The sequence below is a fragment of the Diachasma alloeum genome, unplaced genomic scaffold, assembly GCF_001412515.2.
Source record: "Diachasma alloeum isolate Michigan unplaced genomic scaffold, Dall2.0 Dall_scaffold_00291, whole genome shotgun sequence".
Classification (NCBI taxonomy): Eukaryota; Metazoa; Arthropoda; class Insecta; order Hymenoptera; family Braconidae; genus Diachasma; species Diachasma alloeum.
Window position 1 is genome coordinate 686,925 of NW_021680430.1, and position 27,727 is coordinate 714,651.

Here is a 27,727-nt window from a genome sequence, read left to right on the forward strand (position 1 = left end):
AAGTTTGCAGGTCGTCCGTAAAATAAATTCTCGTGCGTAAAGTTTCCCTCTAAAAAACGTCACAAAGTTCGCAATAAATTGCTATAATCCCCAAAACCAACTCACAATTAATAAAAAAATTGAATCTTCCCCCAAAAATTTAAATTGAGCAGTTCTTAAAAATAGTATATTGCGATACGAGTGCGTAAAAGTGTTTTTTGACCCAAGGGAGGTGTGCAGCGCTCGCCGAAGGCGAGTGCCACCCTCCCAAGCGCCTAAGAACTCTTCCCACGAGTGTCAAACCCTACTTTTCATCACAATGTGTGGAAAATCTCCGGAGCGTGAGTAAAATATCACATTACGCACAAGTCATAAAATAGTCCATTTCCATACAAGTGCGGAAAAGTGTTTTTTGGCTCGTGCGAGGTTCATAGCACGAGCCTCAGGCGAGTGATATAATCCCACGAGCCTAAAAATTCTTTTCCTGTCAGTATCGAACGATATTTTTCATCACAATGTGTAAAAAATCCCATTACGCACAAGTGATGAAAAAATTAATTCGCCTTGCAAAACACAATTTCCTTCCTCTCAAATTCTGCCATTAAAAAAAAAATCGCAGTTCCCAAACCCGAAAAACTCCAATCGAATGAAAATCCCCTTGCCCCCACCATTAAAATCTCAACAATCACAATTCATTCTCATTACACTCTAGAATGGCTTTGTTCAGTGCACCCTCGGGGGGATCTTGAAAGACCTTACAACCTCCTCCGTATTATAAATCTGGCATTAGGCTAATTTTCTTGAATACACATGGTACAGGGGATGAGTATTACATGTTTGGTGCAATGATATGCCAACTCACGGTAATATTTACGAGAGTATTAAGAGAATGCTGTGAGGAAGCTCTTGAACTCGGGGGAAACACCAGGAAGAGCATGCACAGCCTCACGGGACGTCCCTCTCTCTCTCGCTCTCTCTCTCTCTCTCTCGTTCTCCCTCTCCATTTTCATCCTCGCAGCCCCGTGATACACCGTCAGCAGTACGAAATGGCTTCCCCTTGGGTTGCCAGGGCAACCGCTCACCCTTCCCACCGGCACAAGCCACCCCACGATGGCATTCCCCCGGATCCGAGGGCAGCGCACCCCATTACATCTACGTATTACCAATACAAATGTACAGAAATACACGAATACACGTGCACGCGCGGGGGAAAAGCCCACGAACCGTGTAATCCCTGTGTACATGTTACTCCGGGGCACGGCCATGTTGAATTCAATATCGGCATTCTGCGAATTCCCGGTGATTTTTTTTTTTTCCTTCACTCGTGAGGGCCATCGTTCAACGAGCCTGGCACTCGTTAATGCGAGGAGACTAGGTGATATGGAAATGGCCAGAGCACCGTGAAGTTTGATGTTTCCTAGGGCGGTGGGACGGATCGAGAATGTAACTGACCTTTCTATGGGCTCTGGTAGAATGGATTTCGGTGGGGAAAGGATGAATGGCGAGGCGGGAGGACAATTGCGGGAAAATTTTTAGTACTTTTTGGGTTTGGTTGGAGTATTTGTTTTTGGTATTCCGGTGGCTTTTTTTGTCGGTTGATGTGGGTAAGGGGGCAGGATTTATTTGTACAATGGGGGAACAATTTGGAAATTATTCTCGTGAGACATTTATTGGTTTCTGCTGAAAATTATATGAGCCCCGGGTTTATCAAGTCAATGTTATTGAGTTGTGTATATCTTTGTTCAATAAACACTTGTAATTTCCATGGAACAAATGATAATTTCAAGAGGAAACCACAATTTCCTTGCCGAAAACTGTGTTATTGGCAAAACTAAATAATTTCGAGGGGACAATTTTGGGGAAAAAATATTCTTTCCTCGTCAATGTATTCTTTCTGTGGTATAAACCTATGGAGTTCTCTCAGATCAAATGATTGTCGTACAATAGATTATATTTTTTCCTCCCAACAGCTCGAATTCTTCTAGGGATATTTCTGATGATGACGATAAAAATTCAATTTTTGTAAAAGATAAAAGTTAGTTGACTTCCTCAAGTAAATCTGTTCCACTCCATCGACAGAGCTTTTTTTTCTCTCAATGCAGCCGGTGCAAAAAATATAAATCGCTCCATTCTTTTACATTATGTTCTGAATGTTTTGAATACATTTTCATTTTATGTGAACATTTTTCAATGTTCGAGCGCAATATTCTGCTCATCTGAATTTATAAATTTGCAGCTGGGACTGCGTTGACACGTGAGGCAGAGGATCGAAGATATGAATAAAAGAATCATTTCCATGGAAACTATCAGAATTAATTGACATTCCGGGAATATTATCGCAGGGGATTTAATTTAGAAGACACCCGAGTCGAATAATTGGACCTGACAAGTTTTACTTAGGTCTTTCAATTAATTAATTAATTAATTATAAGGAAAATAATTACGGCTGTGCCAAAGACTCAGTCACCCGTAGATTTTTTCGGCAGAACAAATTTTTTCTCTCCGTCTCCATTCATTGAGAACAACTCCAATGACATTGAGAATTTCTCTCCATTGGAAAAAATAATGGAAAATAAAAACACGTCTGGGAAGTCTTGGAAGCAATTCTCATCACTTGCCTGTCGCAGTGCCTCTCCTGACACTCCGGAAGACCATTATCATTCACAATTTACATCTTCGACGTTATTCCCTCCATCGTCGACGCTCGATATTGAGCGAGCCGCATAAACGTTACTTAGAACTCTGCCGTGCATTTTTCGGTTTAAAATAGAATTCCTTTATGGTAATGTCTTTGTTGGATTCGTTGATGGAGTCCTTTGAAGCTGTCGTACAACTCAGCGATTCGAGGTGTTTCAGAAGATAATGACGTCGATACGGAAATGAGGGAACCGGCGATTCTCGCAGATGAATAATTCTTCAATTGGCGATTTATTTTCTAGTTTGTTTTGGTTTAATATGTTGATTAGGTCTTGGTTTCTCTTTCTCTTTAGGACCGTGACATTGACATTTGGAGGGATTTCGTCATTGGACACTTGGGATTTGATGAAAAAATCGTGACAAAACTGGAAATCTCAACTCAATTATTCCATGAAAATTTACACAAATCAACAAATTTTGGATGAAAAATTTCTTCAATTTCTCATTAATTGAAATCTTTGTGTGATTATCAATTCCATAATTTTTTGCCTTTTAAAAAGGATTTAATGGAACCGTAAAGTCCAGTTCAATTGATCTCAATTCGTAAATAAATATATTTATGAATTTTTGTCTTATTCAAAATTTCATGTCATTTAATGCTGAATATTCATGTTTTTATTTTCAATTGACGTAAATTTTCGGTAAAATTTTTCATTCAACAATTTTTTGTCCCAAAATAAAATTCAATGATTTAAAACTTCGATTCAATCATAAAAAAATTATAATTCATAATAATGGAATTTAATTTCTCCATTAATTATCAATTCGTCATTTCCATGCTTCGAAATATCTCCACAAATTGCGATAATTCCTGTGGCACGCCTTTTGTTTCATCCCAAATACTCAGAACAATGGGGATCAAAATCCTGAGATGTTTTCGTCCTCTCCCTGCGCCATTGTGTGGCACCCATCTACCACCCAGCGAAAGAAATGAACGAAAGAGTAGAAAATAAAAAATAAAAATAAATAAGACGAAAACCGGTTTTTCGTGCAGGGGAAGAATGAAACGGGCGTTAACTCGCCGCAAGAGAACGAAATGGCGCGGATCTTGGCTTTCCCCCTCGCTCTTTTGTTCTCAACGAAAATTACTGGAGGAGGCGAAAAGCAAAATGAAACAGAGAAAATGTAATTGCACGGAGGAAGTCGTGTAGCGTTTTACTTTTTATTTATTCTTTTTTTCAAAAAACCATTGACTTGACTAAATCCAGCAAAAAATCCCGGACTTTCATTTCCTCTTACCTCAACCCCTTCTTAATTTTAATGTGTCCAGAAAAAAAGATGATTAAAATTTAGAAAGAAAAATTAGTGGATTTTTTTTTAATTTAAAATTTTTCTTATTTTCATTAATTTTTCGATTTCGTGGAGAAATTATTTTATAAAATCAACTCCGTTTTTTCCCTGGTTTTGAGGAAATTCCAGTTTCACAAAATAAAATTTTTGGGATTCCATACAAATTTTTTTCCTAAAAATTATAGAAAAATATTTAGTGTCTAGAAAAATACACGTTTTTTATTTTTAGAAACGATGTTTTTATTCATATTTTCCATTAGAAAGTAGTGAGAAACGATGGTTTCGAGAATTGTGAAAATTCTTCCATGAAACCAGCATTTTTCCACGTATAATATACATGGAACATGTTAACAATTTTCACAAGGGTCAAATACCTTCATCTTCCCATAAACTATAATTTCCTTGAATTCCCCAAAATGTTAATGATTACATACAATTCATGTTTCGGAGAAAATGAACAATATTCATGAATAAATAACAAATAATTCTTCAAAATTCGCAATGTAATTGTCGAGAAAAATAATTTATGTTATTTTCCCCGACAATTGCAATGCGAATTCTGAAGAATTACAGAAGATATACTCCACAGACACCCAATTTTTTACCTGAACACATATTTTCCTCGTGTTTACCTCCCGATGCTACCCAAACACCATAAAAAAACGTCCCCTGTGCGTATAAAATAAGTCGACTGTCCATTTACGGCTCTCTCGCCCCCTCCCCACCACTTTTTACCTCTGTACCCAGGAGTGAAAGTTTCCCACACAGGAACGTTGAATTTTTTTGGAAAGGGTTCACTAGAACCGTGTAATGGTCAACCTTTTTTTCCGACCAACTGCAGAGAAAACTTTCTATTTTTCCCTTTTTCCACAACTGCACTCCGAAGGCACTGGGCCGGAGTCTCTCAACCCCTGCAATAAAACTGACCCGTCGGAATTACTCTTTTGTCCGGGAGAAAGTTAAAGGGCATGACAAAAAATGCGCAAGATTTGTGACACTCATCAAGGGGTGCCTTGAGAAAAAGGAGAAACCCGTGGCACATCCGTTTTGCCTTAAAAAATCTTTCCCAGAAAAAAATACAATCTTTGGAACAACAGAACAAAAATCCTGATTCATGACAACATTTTCTAGAAAATTCATTAAATTAATCATTTCAGCAGCGAAGTGGTAAAAGGAGATAAATCAATTTTGAATATTGACCAGGTTTCAATCAATATCTCGGAATCTAAGGGAGATATCGAAATTTCCGTAACTACATTTGTTGTAGCACTCAATCAGCTCCACAAAAAAGGTTATAACAAAGATTTCGCGATCTCCCTTAGATTCCGAGATATTGATTGAAAACTGGTCAATAGTCGAAATTCACTCATCTCCTTTTACCCTTTCGCCACTGAATTCTTCGAAGTTTGATTTCAAACGTTTTAGAATTGATATCGAGAGTATGAAGTCAGGAAAGAATCTCACGCAGTTTGATTGACGAAAACGTGAAAGAATCACGCAGATGTGACGTAAAAAAGTTGTGCAATAGAGGATCCGACGAATTTTTTTGTCTTTAAAAAAGTCATAAAGATCAGAAGCCTTAATTGACTTAATTTCTAGGGTCCCAATTGTCCGAAGGCACAAAGCAAAACCGTTGCATTAATCTTATCAAACTTTTTACAAATGAAATTCCAAAATGTACAAAAACGTCATTCAAAAAAGTTATCCTCTTCCTCAAAAATGAAAATTAAAGACTCGAAAAACGGGGAAGCCTACCCCCTACAGCCCTTCCAAAACCAGCACGTGTCTGACTTAAAAATAATAGCTGATAATTTCCTTCCAGGTCCCAACGGCTGTCCGAGACGCCGCGGTAGACAGACCTACACGCGATTTCAAACCCTCGAATTGGAGAAGGAATTCCACTTCAACCATTACCTTACGAGACGGCGGCGAATAGAAATAGCGCACGCCCTGTGTCTAACAGAAAGACAGATTAAAATATGGTTTCAAAATCGGCGGATGAAGTTGAAAAAGGAGCTGCGAGCTGTGAAGGAGATCAACGAACAAGCGAGAAGAGAGCGCGAGGAGCAGGACATGATGAAGAAGCAGCAGGCTGAGAAGCAAGCGAAGATGCAGGAGCAGCAGAGTGCCCTTCAGCACCAGCAGCACCACGTGTCCGGTCTCGACAAAGCGCAGAGCGATCTCCTGAAAGCCGTCAGCAAAGTCCAGACATAGGTGGCAACACTGCAACTGACGATGGCAGCGATCTAGACGAAGAACGCCGATCCAAATCGCAAGCTGAGTAAATCCTCGACCTACGTACTTACCTGGCTGTTCAGTTCGGGACAAATCACTGTTAATTGTCCCGATAAAGGCTGACAGCCACGCCTGACTGATTCTTAGAATGTATTTTTTAATCGAGAAATAAGAAAGAGTGGAGAGTTTCATTGATGAACGACAAACCCAGGAATACATAAACTCATCGCGGACTGAATGGGTCACGTCTCCGAGAGAGTGACACTAGGGCTAGTGCAGAATCTAGTGCGACGCCGCGGCTAGTGCGACGCCGCGACGTGTCACGTGTCTGGAAAACAATTTCCTCTCTTTTTTTTCCCCTGCAAAACACCTCTGGAAGTGTTCTCCGGCCAATTTCCTCGGCAATGCCCAATGGATTGACGATTCAGTGTGTGTGTATGTGATTTTTTTCGTGGCCATGCATGTGTACAGAAACGGAAAGACGAAAAACAAATGTTAGTGGGGGGGGAGGTGGACATGAATCTCGAAGGCCGTATCGATTACGCGAGTTCTCGTGGTGTGTAAACGTCGACTTTCAAGGTGGGCCGCTTCTTTGACATCCAGAGAACTGACATCGATATCGCCTGTATCGCTGGGGGGAACGCATACACATGGAGAATAACGAAAAATCAACGGGAGAAGATTTTTGAGAGACTAAGGAGTCGTTGATAAGCGTGCCAATGAGGGAAGAATTATATCAGTGATTTGTATTACACGACGCAATCCCTCCATGTTCTTTCAGGTGTATTTTGAAATTTTTTTTTATCGCAAAAACCTAGTTTTGTTTCTGTTTTTAAAAATTTACTGGAGATATTTCACATTTCGTGTAAAGCATGCAGTAAATATCGTCACGCGTGATATGTGTGAAATATAATCAAAATATGTTCTGAATTTATGTTGAAATATATTTGAAATATCGTTTGAACGGATTTCCGTCCGCACAGGGATGAATTATGTCTTAAATTAAGACACTTTCTCCGAAGAGGTCTTACAAAAGAAGACCTTGAGTATGAAAAAAACTAATAAAATGCGGGGAAAACTGCGCTCTTGCCGAAACGACTTGGATTTCATCTAAAAAGGATAAATAATTTCAGTAGCAAAGTGACTATTGGTCAGTTTTTGATAAATATCTCGGAATCTAAGGCGGTTACCGAAATTTTCGTTAGAATCTTTTTTGCAGAGCTCATTGAGAGCTACAAAAAATGTAATTACGAAAATTTCGCTGTCTCCCTTAGATTCCGAGATATTCCTCGAAAACTTAGTTGAGAGCCAAGTCGACTTGAACGGTTTTACGTTTTGCTACTCATTTTGAGAAATGTTTAAAAATTCGAGGTGGTGGTCACTTCTGGGCGCCGCCATCTTGCTTGGAGACCCCCTCCCTCTGCCGGACGGCGCTCCGAAGATGGCGGCGGCTCCACCTCGCATTTTTAAACATAAAAAAAGATTGTTTATTCTTTTCAGATCACCTTCAACTCGCTCCATTCATTTTTTGTTGAATGAACAAATTGTTCAAGTCATCTTTCAAATTTTTCCATCCACTTTCGGCTGAGAATTCATGGCGCAAGTTTTCCCCGCATTCAACGGATTGTTTTTCCGTGTGCGCACGGGCGCAACTTTTCTCTTCTCCGTGGCAAAAAAAAATCCCCGTTTTGTTTCTGTTTTAAATTTCTTTTGCGACGATTGTTAATTTTTTGGATGATATTGTTACCGAGAGAATCATTGTGTTCAAGTTTTATTTTGTTTATTAGACGAATTGGTTGTAGTTTTTGTTAAAACCCGTTGATTTACAATTGTTTGAGAGAATTTGGGGTTTGTAACACGCACAGCTTCTTTATTACTTTTCTTTGTAGAAGTTAATTATCTTGATTATTACACCTTCATTACTTTCTGAATGCTTCTGCACTATTGGACTCTCACTTCCCACGCTTGTGCACTTGGATATCCATTGCATTAACTTGAACCGACGTGGCACAAAAACCGGACGAGTATATTTACTCTTAGTACATTAAATACGTAATTTGGTGTCAGGGTAGACCTTTTCAGTAGTCATAGAGAGCCTGTTATTGGTAATTAACGATTTACGATTCAGTGATGAGATACAAATTTAATGGAGACATTTCGAATTCTAATGAAATCATTATCTATTTTTCGGCATAAGAGCAAGCGGCGTAGCTCAATATCTTTTGAATCAATTGTTTAATAATAAAATAGAAAATAGTATTTAACCAGAGAAAAACAATTACTGAAAATTCGAAGTCTTGAATAATGACAAGAAAAGATAGAGTTGGGCACTATTTCATGTGAATTCAATAGAAATACTTTTTAAAATTGACATCCTAAATTATTTTTTTGTCGATTGGTTGTCATTCATTTATTTTTGCTCGTGAAATTGAAATGAAATAGTTTTTGCGAGTAATAAAATTGAGGAAATAAAATTCTCATTTTTAGAACGAAAGTTTTCTGAAATTAATCACGAACATTTTTATTGATTCAACATAATTTTTTAAATTGGAAGAGAAATAAGTAGAATTTTTTATTTTTGAATTCAATTCCACGTATTTTCATAAAATAATCTGCCAATTCCAAATGCAATTCTGTCCAGCTCCAGTAGCTACGACCAACAAATTGATTCGATCGCACTTTGAGGTGCAACGCTTGCCGATATAAAAATATAATGAACTAAATAATAGATAACACTTATATTACAAGAGTAACGGAAAAAATGAAATACGGTATTTCGTGCGAATTCAGTATGAACTGCAAGGAAAGTGCCCGGAGAAAAAAATGAGCGAAAAATTACGAGAATTGATATAAAAACGACTGAAGAGTGAAAATAATTCGCGAGAATAACAATTAAAAATAATTAAACCAAGCTCGTACTATTCGTTCCAAAAAAATACGTCAGAGGGCAAAAAATTTGTCCTTTCCCTCATTTTTTTCAACTTGAAGCAGATTCTTGCTCTCCAATTACTCAAGTGATGCAGTAATTTTTCGTAAATTTTTTTCTCCGCGTGAGATTAAAAATATTTGCATGTACCATGAAAAAAAGTATCCATAAAAGAACATCGAGTTCTTGAGTATCCTTCGAAAGAAATCACTCACCCGAGTGATCGTAAACCATAACTGTTATTAATTAATAAATTAATCCCTAATGTAATTAAGCTGCGCGTGTCATTTCCGCACGATATACTCAAATAATTACCATAGACGAGTGAATAAGCGTAATCAACGGGTTTGACAGAGGCGATGTGACGAATTAAATTAATTGGATGAATGAAGTAACAAAAATAAACGAAGGGACATGGAAGTTTCCTCTCCGAATCTGCGACATACCCGGTTGATCGCGTACGTATAAATATAGTGATTAAATTACTATTACATAATTATTACTGTAGTATGACGAGGAAATATCGATTCCGCTCTGCGCACTCTATCAGTTAATAGTAAGCGTGAGAATGTACAGTTGGAGATGAGAAGTGATTTTCGATTCAGTTTCTTCAGTTGCAATTTCACCAATTCGAAATTTTCGAAGTGTCAAAAAGTGTGATCGCGCCTGCATGACCCACTCTAAAATGTATACGGCTTTAATCAAATTGAACGATTGTGACGAGTTCGAAGAAAATTTAATAGGAAGTCCCGGCGGTTTCTGTGAGAAATTGTTGTGAAGTTCTGGGGGAGCTCCATTGAGATCTGTTGGTTTTCTGCGGCAATTCTGGGAAAAATTGTGCAGTTTTCGTATGCGTTCGCATGAATTTCGGAAGAGAAGTGAAAATTCAGTGATTTTTTTCTATAAAATCAAAGTTTGCTTAAGGTGTTTCGTATGAAAAGTGAAAATAATGAAAAAAATGAAAAATTCATGATTGGGAATTTTTTAGTATTTTTTCGAGATCTCGGTCTCGAGAAAAAAAATTATGACATTTCAATGAGGGAAATTTTCATATCCCCCACGGAGAGAAATGTTCAGTAGATTACGGAACTCACAATTCGCTCACCGATTACGGAATCGACTCAGAAAATTTTAGTGACGGCATCGTAATTTTGTCACAGGCGATTTAGATAAAAATTACGGAACGCTCTGAAAAAATTCTGTGACAGTTCCATAAAATTTCGTACAACCACATTTCGCTTCGCAATTACGGAAAAGATATGTAATTTTTATTGAATATTTTTCTCCATGCCCAAAAAAATAATGAACTATTAAAAAAAAAACTAGTGGGTGATTAATCAGAATTTTTCTAAATTTCATAATAAAGTTATTTGAAAAAATGATCCGGGAAATTATGAGAGGTGTAGGTTAGACGATGGAACTGAGAGAGAGAACACTCCGCAGGTTTACCAACTCGAAATAACCAAGGAATAATCCGTGCGGCATTGCCATGCCTCCGATGCATTTTAAATTGTTTCAATAATTACAAAAACGTACGATAAAAATAATTAGACAGTGTGCATTTGAAATTAATATTCAAAGATACACTGAAATCGTCCCTTGAAAATGGAAAATTTTCGTGTTCAGCGATTGAATCAGGGCTCGAGAACACTGGGACTCCCCGTCCGTTCCATCCCCCCGGGGGAATACCAACGAAAATTGCACAACCTTCCATGAAATGGACGCCAAAAACTAAGACTTTCAGTAGAATTTCTCGATAAACCACTGGCCGGGTTAAATTCTAACGAGGAAGAAGAGTTTGTTACGAGGGGTTGAGGGCTGATATTAGGTACTATCACTATTTCTAGGAAGCTTTGTATATCGATAATGTATTATGATCAATTATTGACAGTTACGTTTGATGTTATGCCGTTTTTAGGGAAAAAAATACACGAGAAGTAATGATGGTGGGATGCAGCGTTGACTATTACGTCCCATGTTTTTGGATTTCTTTAATTTCTGGGGGTGACCGGTGCTTTCCAAATGTAGGGATTAATTAGGATTACCAAAATAGATCTTAATTTCAAGACTTCACGAAGAGAAACATCCCAGATTTTGTTTTCGAGTAAAATTTGAAATTCGTTGTTTTATTTATTGAGTTTAATGACGGGATATTGGAGAAATGAGCCACCAGTTTGTCAATTTGCCTTTAAAAAAATTAAATTCGAACTAAAGTTCCAGTTGCGTAACTCATTTCATCAAGAGATAACCTCGAAATCAGTTACAATTTCCCCGAATAAAGGGAAAAAAATTGACAATTAAAATTCTTTGAAATATCTGTTACTTTATTCCATTCTTATTAAAGGTTTTTAAATGGAAAATTATTCTTCGCATTGTCAACTAAAGCCTGACGAAGCTGAAGTGAGTCGCGAACCAGCGCATCCTTGGCGATCTGACAAAAGTGGTTGCCTTTTCCTGAAAATCTCATCTTCACCATAATTTATTATTATGAAGATGAACGGGAACATCAATTACGCTTTTTTATTTTCATAAATGATGAGAATCAGACAATTCAATTAACTATGACTTCTCCATTCTTCGTTATTTTTTAAAATAACAAAATACGCGTCCAATTATTCTCTTCGTGATTGATTTTTGCTTTTTAAGTTGCAAAAATCACTGCATTTACCTGTCAAATATGTCAAGCTTATTTTGACAGTCGATTGCTAGTGAATTATTGAAGCGTTAAAATTGAATCAATTTGATTACATTAGCGGAATTATAATTTGATATTCAAATTAATTATGAACCGTTGTCCCCCTGAATTCCTCCGAGAAGACATCAGCATCTCCAAATGATTGTTTTTTCAAAAATTAATAGAGCGGGCGCCGTCCACATTTGAGCTTTCACTTGGCCCGTTCAGTACTAAAAATCACTCGAGACAAAAATAAATCGAGTTATCCAAAGTAAATTGTCGAAAGCATTGTACTAACCATACCATTTCCCCGGAATTCTCAGACCCCTAAATTGCAATTTCGTCCCCGCACTTTTCATTAAAATTCAAACCAACTCCCAGAATAAAAAATTTAATCTTCGCTCTAACCTCTTATCCCATATAATGAATGTATTATATCAACCTGGATATAAACATGTAAATTTAAGTAATTAACTGCGAGAAAAGAACCAGCGAGATGCGTTTAATATAGTACAACGTGCCCGACTTGCCAAACCTCGTGACTCACAGCTAAAAGAGTTTATTATAAATACTCGGGTAGTTGGAGGTGACGCGAGAACTTCTCTCATTCGAATTAAAGGTAATTGAGCTAGCAGTAAACACAGATAACCGATAAACCCGATAAACAGGTGATCAATATTGAACGTAAATGGATCATACATTAAGAGAAAGAGAAACGTGTTCTCGAACGAGTCTTGTTTGAACTAAAAATGGTACTAATGACGGTGTGATCGCCATCCTGTGACTTGAGACCAAAATATTTCTCGATTAAGAGGTTTCGGGAGTGGAAAAAAGGCGGGAAAAACTTTGTGTTGTGAATTCTCAGTCAAAAGAAGACGGAAAAATACCAAATATGGCTTAAAAAATTTGTTCCCTTTACAGAAATCGAGTGAGACGAGTAAAGGGTGATCTGAAGAGGATAAATAATTTTTAAAAATGTTTGAAAATGTGAGGTGGGGGTGCCGCCATCTTTGCATTCCCTTCCGGCAGAGGGCGGGGGTACCCAAGCAAGATGGCGGCGCCCACAGCGGTCAGCTACTCCGCATTTTGAAGATTTCTTTGAATTATTTATTTTTGTAGATAATTTTCGATTTGTTTCGTGCAATTTCTAGAATGAGAACAGTAAAAAAAATTTTTTTTTCATTTCTGAAGCTTTCACTGGCCATATTTTCATCATCATTTGATTCAAACAAAACTTGTTTAAAAAAATGTTTATTTTTCTCATTGTAATGAAGAAAAAATTGAATCGGAGCACATAAGCTGTCGATGCGTACTATAAATATAGATTTTAAACGAAAAAGAATACGTCATCAATCCAGTGAACTATCTCTATCCAAGATAATGTATAGAACCCCTGTAATTTATAACAATTAGAAATTTTAATAGTCGAAATCCGTCTCACGGAGCGCTCGATCGATGAAAAATTGTTTGTTATATTTTTATTTCATTACTTATAGATAATTGTTTATTTATGAAAACTGTTTATTTACGTATTATTTTTGTCGTATTTGTTTTATTTACTTTTGTTACGATAAAATGTGTGAGATTGCGAGGAATGATGAGTGATTTACTTTCTCCGAGTGTTGGTGTGAGCTATTTTACTTGAAAATTTATCAAGTATTGTTTATGAAGAACCTTTAATGTTTTTTTTTTTAAAGTAGGAAAGAACCAGTGACTGTATTTCGTCTTCGTTATTTCAATATGATTTCGTGAAATCAGGTAGTTAAGTGATCTGTTAAATTCGATAATTCGAGGCGACGATAAAACAAATAAATGAAAATATAAAAACAAATAATTAAAAACAAACATACCATATACGTAACTAAAACTCGTCATTGTTAATTGAGATATTAATTTAATTGTCCATTGTTCTCGTGAACGATACGAAACACTTTCATCGTTTCTTGTCAAAATCATCCCAGTTGTAAAATAATCATTTCGTTAGTGAGAATGTGTAAAGCGAGTGTTATATTTAGTTAATTTTCATTTGACTAGGCAGCTGTTCGTTGATAGCGAATTAAAAGAAAAAATCACGATGAAAATGAGAGAATAACCCATTAGATCTATTAATTTGCTTGGCTTTTTCTTCGATCGCTAGATTATCTCGCTTTAATCGAAAAAAAATCCCATGCATATTTTTAAATAATAAAAAAAAAATTGTTTCTCCCGTACTGAAATGTGAGCAGCTCAATAAATTATAGTAGATTAATCATTGACTTCAGTGAAACTACCCAGTGGGAAAGATCTAAGAAAAAAGTAGCACGTATGGTAGATGAGTGATGATGAAACAAGTACCCTCGATATAAAATTTGCCATGCAAATAAACAGATTTAAACAAGAACACAAATATAGGAGTAATGAAAAACAAAATAAACAATGAAATATTTCTGTCCAAACGTGGATTCGTCTTACGTGTTTGTCTTTGCTGTACCTAACCTAGACGGACGAGCCCCCGTGTAACTTCATAATTCTCGATGTAAATATTGACATTACGTACTATTAAAACGATAATGTGGTGTTGCGAATGGAAACTAAGGGTCGTTTAGTGATGTGAAACAAAAACTACCTTGAAATATTTCCACCTCACAAGTCCACGATTAAAAAAACAACCTAATTAAATGTAACGCAATTTACTTTTAAGAGGAAAAACCGTAGCTGTTCTACAATACCATACCGCGTTAAGTCGTAATTATAACGGAGTAGCAAATGATTGTGGAGATGACGAGGGTGAGACAAAATAGATGACGTTGAGAGGGGAAAAAACGAAGAATCTCGTATCTGCTGACTTATTGAAAAAAATTAGTATTATCACTATGAGTTTTAAAAGTTAATGAGTGAGGAGGAAGATGTTATGTGTGAGGTAACGATGACGAGTAAACCCATTGACAATGAATGTAAATGTATCCATTTTTTCGAAAACTTGATGTAGAATTATACTCATAAGCTATATCTATGATATACAAGAACGAAATAAAAACGTACCATAAATTAATTGATTTGTCATTGAGTTTTATTAACTTTTCCTGAATGTTGATGATGTTGTTCGGCTCTGGTGAGGGTCAATTGACCCTTGTTTGTTTGCGAATTCAGTGATGAGCTGACCTTCACAGCCGGATGGGAATCAAATAATCCTCGTTTGACCTTTTGAAGGATCCGATAAGTATCATATGACTCAAATGATGCTTCTTTGACCTTTATGAGGGTCACGCAAAGACTGCTTGCTCCTTATGAAGGTCGAATGACTGGAGGGTGAACCTTTTCGGAGCTTGAATGACTGCTACTTGACAGATGAGGACGATATGGGTTTGATGTGGGGCAAATGATCCTTATGGGACTTGTGTGAGGTTTATATAACCCTCATGAGAGCGAAATAACGAGAATTTGCCCCTTATGAGGGTCGAATGACCCTTATTTGACCCTCGATGAAGAACTCACACTTAACCAGTTAAATCACAGTTATGAGGATCAGGTCGTTTGACCTTCGGAGGATCCGAGAAGTTTCATATGGGTCAAATGATACTTTTTCTACCTTTGTAAGGGTCATGCAAAGGTTACTTGTCCCTTATAAAGGTTGAATGAATGGAGGCTGAATTCTTACAGCGCTTGAATGACTGTTACTTGACAGATGAGGATGATATGAGTCTTACGTGGGGCAAATAAACCTTATGAGACTTCTGTGAGAATGGAATAACGTGCATTTGACCCTTGCAAGGGTCATATGACGGTATAAAATACAATACGCCTATAACCCCGCTTATGGTTATTGATGATGAAGGAAGGGAAAATCTCACGACCCTTACGTGAACCTCATGAGGGTTGACTAATTGTAATTTGACCCTCAAGAGGTGCAATCGTGGTCATTCGACTTTCATGAGGATGAAATAGGTGTAATATCGGTAACATAACCATTTTTTAACCCTCATGAGGGTCAAACTGAAGTCATTAACCCCTGGCGCAGGTCAAATAACCCTCACAAGGGACAAATTACACATTTAACCCTTACGGATATTAAAAACCATTCAAGCATCGGAGGGGGGGATCACGCCTCATAAGGGTCAAACCTTCATAAGGGCCAGAATTTATGACAGTCCAACAGGTAATTGTGTAAAAAATGAAAATTTCTCTTTAAAAATTCTATAAAAATACAAAAATTGACCTCGTTTTATCGATGAATTTTTTCCTCCTCCATTCAACTCAACCCCTTCCCTGGAAATAACTTCGGTCACGGATGGTCGACGCTTACGTCTGCGATTGCCAACATTTTGCTGGAAATCCTTTCCAATCACGATACTCAGCTGGGGGAACGGAGTGAGGCATCGGGCTGATGTCCGTGCATTTCCGAACCATCCCCCGGTGACTACAATGCCCAACCCATTTTTGTCCTTCTCTCTCAGGACAAAAACAAAAATAAAAAGAAAAGTCACATTTTCGCCACTTTCACGCCCGGACGAGCGGAACATTGAAATGGAAACGTCACACCGATCGCCGTATGGTTTTTGCGGATATTTCTGGCATAACCGTATCGGGTTATGTGGATTTCATGCTAGTGTCGTTTGAGGGGGGGGTTGTGGTACGTCGTAACACTACAGTGGCCTCTTCGGGTTATTACTTTCTGCCCCAGTGCGAGTGAAGCCGTCTTTCCAAAAAAAATTCTTTCATGAACGAAAATAAAAAAGCGAACCATAATTCTCAACCAAAAAAAAAATTATTTTTCATTTTCGAGAACAATTATTTAAAGAAGAAGAAATGATCAAAATCCAAATATTATAAATATATCAATCATTCAGGGCAATAAATAATCACTCAGTTGATGGAACAATATTAAATAAATAAATAATGAAATAAAAAAAATTATAAAAATTAACTATCAATTTCTAAAAATTAGTTCTTGAAAAATGAAATTAAATAGGTAATAAAATAAAAAAATATCCTAATAAAAAAGACAGCCCGTTCTGCCCCGGTATTAAATAATAAAATTAATGGACGAGATAATGTCAATTACCCCGCGTTAAACTCGAGTTTCTATAAAGCATTTCACATTTTTCTGAATTTTATTTTTATGTTCAAAAATTACCAGCAATAAAAGAAACTGGGATGGAAATGAAAAGGCAAGTCGGGAGAAACGATATGCGCAAAAAGCACCACATATTCATTCCACATAAGTTCGGTATGAAAAATACCACGAAATTACAGTGTTAAGCGCACAGCCCAGTGCCTTGGGGAGGTTGTTCCGTGGAATTTACGATCGTTGGAGTGGGTGATGAAAGACTCAAAGCACGTCGATAATAGTTTACAAATACTCTATCGTGAGTCGAATACTTTTATATTTTCATTCTAACTTTTCTGATTTTTTTCGTACGGGGAGACAAGTGTGATGAACTTTGGGGACTGATTTTTGAAGGGATTTTTTCATAATTTTTTTATGCGTTGAATCTTAAATTATTCATTTTTTATTTCCATTTATTTTGATTCAATTGAATGTATGTTTGTATATTAAATAAAAAAATTCCCTTAATTTTTAGATAATGCCCATCACATTGGCATCAAAATTAATGAAGCCGTGAAAATTTGTGGAATTTTATATTAAAATTTTTCGTGTTCAAAAATCTGAAATTGTTGTTAGTATTTACGACAATTCCGCGCGTGAAAAAATATTTTCTCCGAAGAACATTTCCTGGAGCGTGTAAAGTGTAATTGTCAATAAATCACCCTTCACTTACTCAATTTTTTCCCTTGTATTCGTGCAAGAGGCAGGAATAATTAACGTCACGATGAGGATCAGGCGTCTCTGTCCAGCAATGAAGGAGTACATCCTCCGTAAGAAGGAACGCCGAGGAAGGAGAATAAGATGGAAGAAGTTGAAATTGGCATGGCGTGCCGAGCGGTAATATCTGCGCTATCGGGCATTCCTGTGGCGCACGGGGTGGCGCTTCCTCAGCTCCACATACACGTACGTGCGCGTGTATCCGACTCTCATTTTTTCTTCGAGTCAAACTCTTTCTCTATCTCTTTGTGGTGTACTCGGCGATGCATTTAATAACCTAAACAGGATATAAATGTCTCGTATTGCTGTCACGACTGCGGTGATTGTTATCAGAAATGCCGATACATTTTGTTGTGAGGTTGGAATAGTTCGGTAGTTAGTGATTCCTTTTCTCGCTGTTTTTATCATTCTTCTGAGATATTTTTTGGAGGAAGAATCGAAGAATAGAATGATTTAGCAAATTAAACTATCAAATTAAAGTTGAGTGATTAAATTTTCATTGGGATTTTATGATTCGAGATGGACAAAATATGATTTGTTTATTGCTCCATAATTTTTAAGATTTTTCCACTTAAAAAATCATGTATGGAATACCATCTTGTTTGCAACTGTTAGAAGAATTTTATATTCTGTGACGTCCCAAGATGTGGAAAGCCATATACACTCCTGTCCTCCGTGAGCCTAGCCTCACCGCGCGCCCTGGCGCACCTCCATGACGTGAGAGTAGACAAAGGCGGCGACAGACTTTCGATTTTACTTCTTAGATGATAATAATTGATTTTTATTAGTATAATAAAATGATTGATAATTGATTTCATGGGTTTCAAAGGTCAGGATCATCTTAATATCACGCGAGCTCTCCATTTGTGTTGTCCTATCTTTTATTCAGTTGAGATTCCATCAATTCAACTAAAATGATGTACTAATTAACAATTTCATGTTTCAGCTTCATTAAATATTGATGTTTATCTCGTCTCCAGAACGGATTAAAAATTAATTCAACATGTGCTAATTACCCATGTTTCTTAATTAATTTTTGTCCGGAAAAATCTCGACGTTCATTAAGCTCGGCTTTATAAAAAATTAATGAAAGGGTCGAATTATGTGTCTCGGGATCGAAGGAGAACGAGTCCCATCCGGGGGACGATGAAACTCCGTAAAAAAATAAAAGAAATAAAATGAAAGATAAATTACACCAGAAAGTAGTCCCTATCGTTCTTCCAACTGGTCTTACTCCCCTTATCTCCACAATATCGCATATTGTTACCTACAAGTTGATCTCGAGACGCACATGGCAAACGGAGCGAACGATCGAGCGGGAGAGAGAGAGGGCTCGTAAAAGAATTTATAGTCGGAGAAACATATCCCGGAAGGAATCGTATTGCAATATCATTCCGGCGAATTTTCATCACCCCATCCTCAAAAATGGACAGATATTTCCCCTCACGAATAATTCTGAGAAAATTTTGTCGTCATTTAACTCTCAGGCTCCGCCTTATTTTTCATCGAATGTGTCATTGTCACATAACAAATGCCATTCCATTGATCTCGGAATGATATAGACGGGGCAAATGGGTGGAAATAAAGAGGAGAAATCCCGCCCTCAAGCCCTGGGGGAAATGACGCGATTGTAATGGCTGAGTTTGGAAGTTTTCACCCTTCATTGATTTATTAAATAGCCCTGGAGAGTGAAGAATTATCCGTATGCATCATGAACAGGGGAAATTTTTGTTTGAAGTAATGTTTGAATTTTTTTGTCGTTGAAATCCGTTTTGGCATTTAGCGCGATAATTTACATTTAATGTTATAGGGTTGTGATTCAAATTTTAAGAATCCGAATAGAATTTATCGAGTTATAGTCAAATTTTAATCGGCGAATGATTTTTTTAACTGCATTTTGAAGGCTGGAAAAAAATGTTTTTTAAATCTAAAAGTTATTATTATTGAGGATTAGGTAATTTGCCAATAGTCAACGTCAATTATTCTTATTATTTTTTTATCAAAATTTATTCGAGAAAATTGATGATCAAAAATTAAGAATCGAAGAGGAATTTTTTTTCAAATTTTTTTTGGTTTTTCTGTTGACATTATTTTTAGCATTTAATGTGATGATTTGAAGTCAATGTTATAAAAAAAAATTATTTTGAGGATTTAAATGGAATTTATCAAATTATAATCAACTTTTAATTAGAAACTGCATTTTGAAGTTTAGAAAAACCATTTTGAAAATAAAAAAGTTATTAGTTTCAAAATTATCAACATTTTTTACGTATAATTTGTCAATAACCATCTCCAATTATTTTGATGATCATAAAAAATTCATAAATAATTTTAAAAAATTCCAATTTTGTCAAACAATAATTCGAAATAATTAGAGACATATAACAATTTCAATAAACTCCATAAAATCCAATTCTCATTTTTAAAAACCCCTAACCATCCCAATCACAATAATATCACGAAACGCCGCCGAAAAAAATCCTATTAAAAAGGGCTATCGAAAAAATGAAGAATATTCCCACAGAGATGAAAGTTTCCCCGGATTTTCCTCGCGTATAACCTCCCCAGGTTCAATTTTTCATCATTAACGAACGTGCGACCGTTGACAAACCTGTGACAACAATATCCCCTCGATTCGGCGTCTGCTCATCCTCCCCCTTTCACTTTCCCCGATATTTTCCATCTGACTCACCGGTGAATACCCAGAGGAATCCTCTCCCCTTCCCTCCACCGGCGACGTGTGCTGGGTACGGCCTCCAACGAATTCCCTCCAACCCTGCTCGCGCACCCAGCGGTGGGTCTCCATCGCTGGTGAAACCAATAAGTAACGGAGGCAGGTCGAGAGAGGTCGGCACGTAAAGATGGAGAAAGAGAGAGAGAGAGAGAGGAGAGAGCGAGAGGAGAGAAAACAGAGAAGACGTTTCTCTCTCTCTACCACGACTACAGTGAACGATAAGATGGTAACTCTTGTAACCCCTACGCATTAATATTTTATTCCCATCGCTTACGGGAGACCGGTGGATTGCCAATGGCAGATCCCGGCTCACTAGAGCGAGTTCTCAGCAGGCCTGCAGAATTTTTTAACAAAGGGACCCGAACAAGTTTCTCAAAACTCTTTTTTTTCTCGGTATTTTATTGATCGGAGGATGAACCGTTCGTTAATCAAATCGCGGCAGTTATTTTTTTCCTGTGATGATCAGTTGCGGTCGGAATTGGATAGAATATCGGGAGGATCGAGAGTCTGTCGGGAAGTCTTTGATCAAATCGAATTGATATGATGTAGAAATCGTATATAAGGGCTGAGAAGGTCAAAAGGTCAGGAATGCGGGTTTAAAGCCAGTTATTTTTCATTTTTTTCTCATTACGAATGCGAGGAAAATTATGACGACATTTTATCTCATTTTGTATTTGATGAGATTATAATTTTATATTATAACTTCCATACAATCTTTGAGACGTTGAGGTGCATAGCAGAGGTCATATCAGAATCGTCAGACAAGTTGCGAATTTTTTTTAGTGCAAATGATTAGAAGGATGATTTTCCAGTCAGAGGAGTCTCCTAAACTCCACTGGACAATCTTATCACTAATAAATGAAGTGAAAAAAAATGTTCTGTCGATATTTTGTCGATCATCCGATGCATCGTCCATTAATCGAATCGACAGAGTTACTTTCTACCCCAATCACTTGAACACAATCTCGCGAGGATCGAGCTCCAGTCGGGACTTCTTTGATCAATTCAAGTTGGTATGACGCAGATACCCCGAATGACTCCATACGCGATAAAATTGATGATTTCTGCATTGCTGAGCGCCCGAGTGGATGAAGCATGCGCCTTTTTTTCGCTCCTCTCGGAGGATGACAAGACGTCGCTGACCGGGTTTGCAGCGTGTGGCTGAGGAAAAGTCTGGCTCGTTGAAGCGTCAATTTACGGCACTTGATTAAGACCGCTACTGCAAGCGGATTCACTGAATACCATTCATGCGTGAGATTATTTCTTCACTCGATGAGAGGAGGATTGCACAATTATTGGGTTTGCAGGATCAATAAATTTATGGATTAATTATTCTGTTTTTTTACGGATTACAAAATCCGAGTTTCAAAAGACGAATAGTGAATTTTTCTCTGAATTCCATTTTATAAAAAATTATCCCAGCGAAGTCGCCTCCTTTGTCTATTCTCACGTCATAGAGGTGCGTCAGGGCGCGCCGGGAGGCTACTTTCACTCAAGGCGGACGTGGATATAGCTTGCCTCATCTTGTGATGTCACAGAATATTATCGGATACATGTAGAAAAAAGTTGGAGAAAGATTACTGAACAAGTCAAGTAATCGTGGAACGAACTCCATCTTCAGTACTTTTTAGTGAATTATTCTCCGTTGGCCGCGAAAAATTTAGTAAACGCGAAGGTAATTTGTACTGAAGTTATTAAATTTACGCATCGCGTGATTGCTTAATGCAGTATAAGTCGCACCTTTGACGTAGCCGTGACATAAAAAATGTTAAGACTTGTCGAGACTGATCCGCGAAGGATTGCCAACCGAAGATCCAGAGGAGTGACGATAGCCACAACGATAATGTAACGGGATGACCGTAGATAAGGAAGCGAGGGAAAAGGGGTTCTTCTCACTCGGTGGTGATGTCTTCCCCTCGGAATGGCTGACACAAAGCCGGTGGCACACGCATCGTGGGCTGACACCGCTTATAATCCTCGGAGTCGTTGGGTTCTCGAGACCTGCCCGATGATCTTGAGAATGGGGGGACATTACCGCGGAACGAGTGGCATAAAGGGGTTGTCGTGACACTGTTCATTGGCAATTTTGAGTCCTCATTTTGGCAGCTGGTACCTTCATAAAACATTCCTCTACGCCTTCGGCGGTAGTGCCAATAGTCTTTTTATTTCAACGATTCACTTAGAGAAGTAAAACAGGTGTCTAGTTAAAATCAGTTAAAATCTCTGGATTTTAGAATTCTGGTCGGCTGCAAATTTGGAAGTAAGTGGATTTTTCAATTATTTTTGGAAAACGTTTCCTTAAGAATCAGAGGAAATGCAATATTTCATTAAATGTGATATTGTTGTATTTGAGTTGAGATAGTTTCCTAGAAAACTGAATAATGTTATAAACATTTCTCGAGTAAAAAAAAAAACAGAAATTATCTGAGAACCTGAGGAATTTTTTCAGTTTTCTAAAATTTAAAACCTCCTCCATCAAAAAACATAATATGGGCCAATTCCATATATTTTTCAAATTTATAAACCATATAATTTATATATTTTTTAAATATTAATTGGGCCAATTTAAAATATTTTTTTATATGCCTTTCAAAATGTAAATTTTTTCGTGTGGGTTAAAAAAAAATTGAAGGACTTGAAATTAATGAGATTCATTAAAATACACGATGAATAAAAATCCAAAAAGGAAGAACCAATCAATTTCGCGAATGATGAACATGAGGAGAATTTAATTTCGAAGAATTTAAAAATACCGCGAGTTTCATTCGCGACTCACTTCACGCGATTCATTGACCAATCGCAACCGACGTTTAGCACGCAGGTAGGTTCGATACGTTTCGATACATTTCGATAGATTTTGATACAAAACAACTTCTCGAAACGTTCGCCTTCGATACATAGGCGTAAGAATAATTTCAGTAGCGAAGTGGTCAAACGATTTAATTCGATTTCGTCTATTGCCCAGTTTTCAATGAATATCTCGAAATCTAAGGGAGATATCAAAATTTTCCTAATAACCTTTTTAATAGCACTCAATGCGCTCCACAAAAAAGGTTATTATAAAAATTTCGCTATCTCCCTTAGATTCGGCAATATTTCTGGAAAACTCAATTTAAGATTGAATGTCTCAAATAAGACGAAAAATAAGAAAAGTCTGATTTAAGACTTTTTTTTCCCAGAGCGATTGGTGCTACCACTCCCCATTGTTCCCCCGCAGATTACGTTACCATTGATGCTTTATTATTTAACAACAATTACTCCCGTAAACAATCATAAATTCCCAGAATCACGCGATTACCCTAGCTTTTACGATGCCAAGGAATGTACAACAGTCTCAACAGTGGAATAGAGATAAAAAAAGTCCTCATTTTTCCAGTTTCGTGATGGGAATGGGAGATAACGAGCAGAAGTAAATTATCAGTTTCGAGGTATATGTCATTGGGATTTTTCTCTCCCGGAGTTTTTTTTATTCCAGTTGACGTGCACGCAGATACAGATATACTGATTCAGGGGATTGGAGGCGTATCTCCCACGCTATGTCACCCCGGGAATGTCCGTGGTCTCGCTCTACCCCTTCAAATGAATACCTGGACACTGCTTGTTGGAAAAAAAGGAAACCTCGGGTCTGTATAACGCCCACGCGATGCGATAACTCGAGTCAGTCTATAATGCAAATCCTGACATCCTGACACCACGACACACGCCTCGCGGGGACACTACCGTCCTTTTTTATGATGCGCTCTTTTATTCTGCTCTGTTTGCTCCACATTTTTTTTTCTCATCGCGTTTTTTAACCCCCGCTGGAGGAACACAGAATTTTTTTTTTGAAATTGAGGAAAAAATTTATGGATTTTGAACACTTCTTTTTGTTTTAAATAAATGGGATAAATTTTTGGCGGAAATTGGAAACTTTGGGGGAAATCAATCGAAACTGTCAATTCATTTCATTCTGATGAATATTTTTTTTAACTTCTGCTGGAGGAACAGATTTTTTTAATAACAAAAATTGATGAATTTAAGAAACAGCTTTTATAAATTTCAGGTACAGTTCTAGAAAATTACAAGTAAAAGAAAAAAATTAATATTCAATAAAAATTTTAAAAGTTAACTATTTAAAAAACGAGAAAAAATCCCCGAATGAAAAAAAATTATTTTAAAACTAGATTTTTCACCGCATAACATCACGTTTATTAAAAACAATTCAACATCCTCTATCAAAATTTTTTCCTCTCAACTAAGCAATATTTTTCCTTCCGGGGATTCACAAAATGTTCCTTCCGACTATCGAAAAGACGACTAAAATGAGGAAAAGAAATTCAGTGATGACGAAAACCCCCCGGGGCAGTATTTTCTGTGCAAGCAAGTATGAAGGCGGAAGGGTCATAAAAAAATTTTCCCACTGAAAAAAAGACGAAGGTCCGGAGAAAGTTGCAGCCTTTGCAGGCACCCTTCCTCGTCGCAGTGGACACTTCCACCCTTCCCCCGCACTCAGGTACTTGTTCATCCGGTGAAAGTCCCCCCGGTCAGCAAGGGCAGCTCATAAAATTCTAGTCAGTCTCTGGACGTTGAAGGAGAGCTCCTGAGGATTTGAAATATCTTGTTTCATTTCTCGACTTTATTTTGTGATAAAATTGTGCTGAAAAGTTTAACAGTGATGTTCACCGGTGATAATGACGATACAGTGGTTTACGATTTGTTTTACGCAAGAAAATGATGTCCTGTCGAGGACACGCCAGAGGAGAATGAGAAAACAAGGGCAATTGCTATAATTCCGAGTATGGAGGATCATTCGTGCCAGCTTCATGCACAGAGACTCACCTAGTTTCAGACAATTTTCTCGTTTCCTGCCTCCATCGGCCTTCGCACTTATTCCTCCCCCAGATGTTGACTACCTGATAATCTGCATAAGTAGAGTGGTCATATTTCTGGCTTAACTCATCTGAAATGAGAGCACGAAACTTGAAAAAACATTTGTTTCCTTTCGTAAAACATGCATTAGCTGTTGAATAAATCGTTACTCATCATGACTTGACATTTTTGCATTGAATTGATCTAGATTTGTTGACATGAAGGATTTTATAATTGAGTGCAGAATATTCTTGTCAATTCGATTTGTTCCAAATTTGGATATTTGGGTTTTCTTAAACTTTTATAACAATTTTAGTAAAAATTGCCCATTTTTTTAAATATTTTCATTTTTATTTGCAACTCAATTTAAATATAACCTGTAAAAATTCCAATCTTTCATTGCATTTTAGACTTTCAGAAATGGTTACAATAAGTCCAGTGAAAATTGTGGATTTTTCCCGTATTTTTATTTACATTTCTTATTGGAAATTAATTATAACAGGTAAAAATTCCAATATTTGTAGGATTTCTACTAGCGTTCTGATTTTTTCTACTACAGCTCTGGAAAATAACCCAGCAATTGTAAACAAAATTCTCAAAGATTTAAAAAAATGAAAAATTTCCGAATTTCCGAGCAGCAAAAACTACAAATTTCCCTTGAATTTCCCCTCATGCTCAATTAATTGAAAATCCAAGAATTTACCTCAATTTTTTCGATTCCATTAACATCCACAGAATAATCGACCTGAAATTTGAAGATTCCACCAATTTTCCCACAAACTGATCACTTTCAAACCCCAAAATTCCCTGAAACTTCAGTGAAACCGTCACTCGATAAACAAAAAAAAAAATAACAACAATAGAACAAAAAATTCAGCAAAAAATGCTAGACAATCGTTTCTAATTCAACATCTTTTATTTCTCGCCGTGGAAAACCCCAGCATTGCTAGTCCTCGCGTCGAGAGCTCGTTCCATATCACAGTAACCACACGCCAAACAAATCACCCCTAAAGTTGAGTAAGTCCTCACCGACCGTCAGATACCCATTATCCAGGCACTCCAATAGCAATAATGCGTAAAGAAAAATGAGCCATACAAAGTCGTCGAAACGGCCCGGTAATGACCACTCACTTATGACCCGCTGACGTTCCCCGACGGCTTCCTCAGACATATCATAAACATTTATAGACGTCTAGATTAGACTGTCAATTTCCGAGATTACGCGTCACTCGACGATCCACTGGCCACGTACATTGAGAATCGATGCGATACGTCAGTCATCGGTGATCCCGGTAAATAAATAAATAAAGTGTCAGAGATCACGTCAGATTGATCGGGTTTCGCGTTACGCCATTGGAAGGCGGGTCTTTTCACGTCAGATTGAACATGATCCGATGTTAAACAATCGATTGCGATCCGAGAAGTCACATGATGCATTCGCAGTTTCCCACGCGATTCAGGATGTTCTAAATCGTGAGTCATTAAAAAAATTTTTAATTGACGAATTTGATCATTAAAATTACAGTTTTTACAGAATTGTACGACGGACGAGATCAAAAAATGTCTTTCTTTTTAACAGTCTCATGTTTTAATGAGAAAATCTGTCTGATTTCAAGACAATACAGAATTTTTTTTTAGGTTTTCATCTGCATTTTTTAAAATCTGTACTCACACGGAAAATTTTATATTTTGAAAAATATATCAAAGATATCTTGAATTGGCTCAATTTATATTAAAAAAAAAATAAAACAAACATATATTTTATGTATCTATTTTAATATATAAAACATGTATTTTATATTTTTTTATAAATTTAAAAAATATACGGAATTAACCCATATTATAAATTTTTTAAATAAATTTTTTGATGTGGGTAAAAATGTATTTTAAGGATATCCAAGTATTTTTTAGAATTTAGTACAGACCCCACTACAGATTGACCCATTTTCCATCATAAAATTTGTCAACTAAATCGCGCGAGAAAAATTAAAAAAAAAATCATGAATATTCCGCGTCATTAAAATTACATTTTGCCCAGAATTATTATTTTGTAAAGAAAGTCAAAGCGTTTTTATCTCCCTAACAGATGGAGTCATTTCCTTTGCCGAAAGCAATTCGGAGGCAAAAATCGATTCTCCAAAAACAGACAAACATCCTCAACTTCACCGTAACACTCTCCTAAAAATCATCCTAGATAATGATAAACTAAATTTCTAGCAAATGAAAAAGTCATCGCATCACGCGTACTCATATCCCTCGGAGTAATTATCACTGGCGGGGCACACGCAATTTCAAAGTGTCTGTACAGAGCCATGAGAGATTGCCATACGATTCGCAAAGTATAACTCAACGCGCGAGTATTTTATACAGCCTGTTACTTTGTATTCATAATAAGTGAGTCGTAAAAGCACGAAAACATCCATTTGCCGATACCATTTATTATGCTGGCAATCGTTATTGTTGTATACAAGCACTTGTCGGTGAACACGTGGGGGATACGGGGAATTGTTGTGTAAAAATAATATGTGGTTTGCGGGGGAA

The 27,727-nt window shown here is 37.0% G+C and overlaps 1 protein-coding gene across 1 annotated transcript in view; it reads left to right on the forward strand.

Annotated features, from left to right (window-relative positions):
* Positions 1-6,180, forward strand: part of LOC107039070 (homeobox protein abdominal-A homolog) — a 40,615-nt gene extending 34,435 nt beyond the window's left edge. Inside the window, exon 3 of the mRNA XM_029126180.1 lies at positions 5,789-6,180. Coding sequence (XP_028982013.1) covers positions 5,789-6,180 — 392 coding nt within the window. The remainder of the gene's footprint in view (positions 1-5,788) is intronic.
* Positions 6,181-27,727: the final 21,547 nt, after the last annotated feature.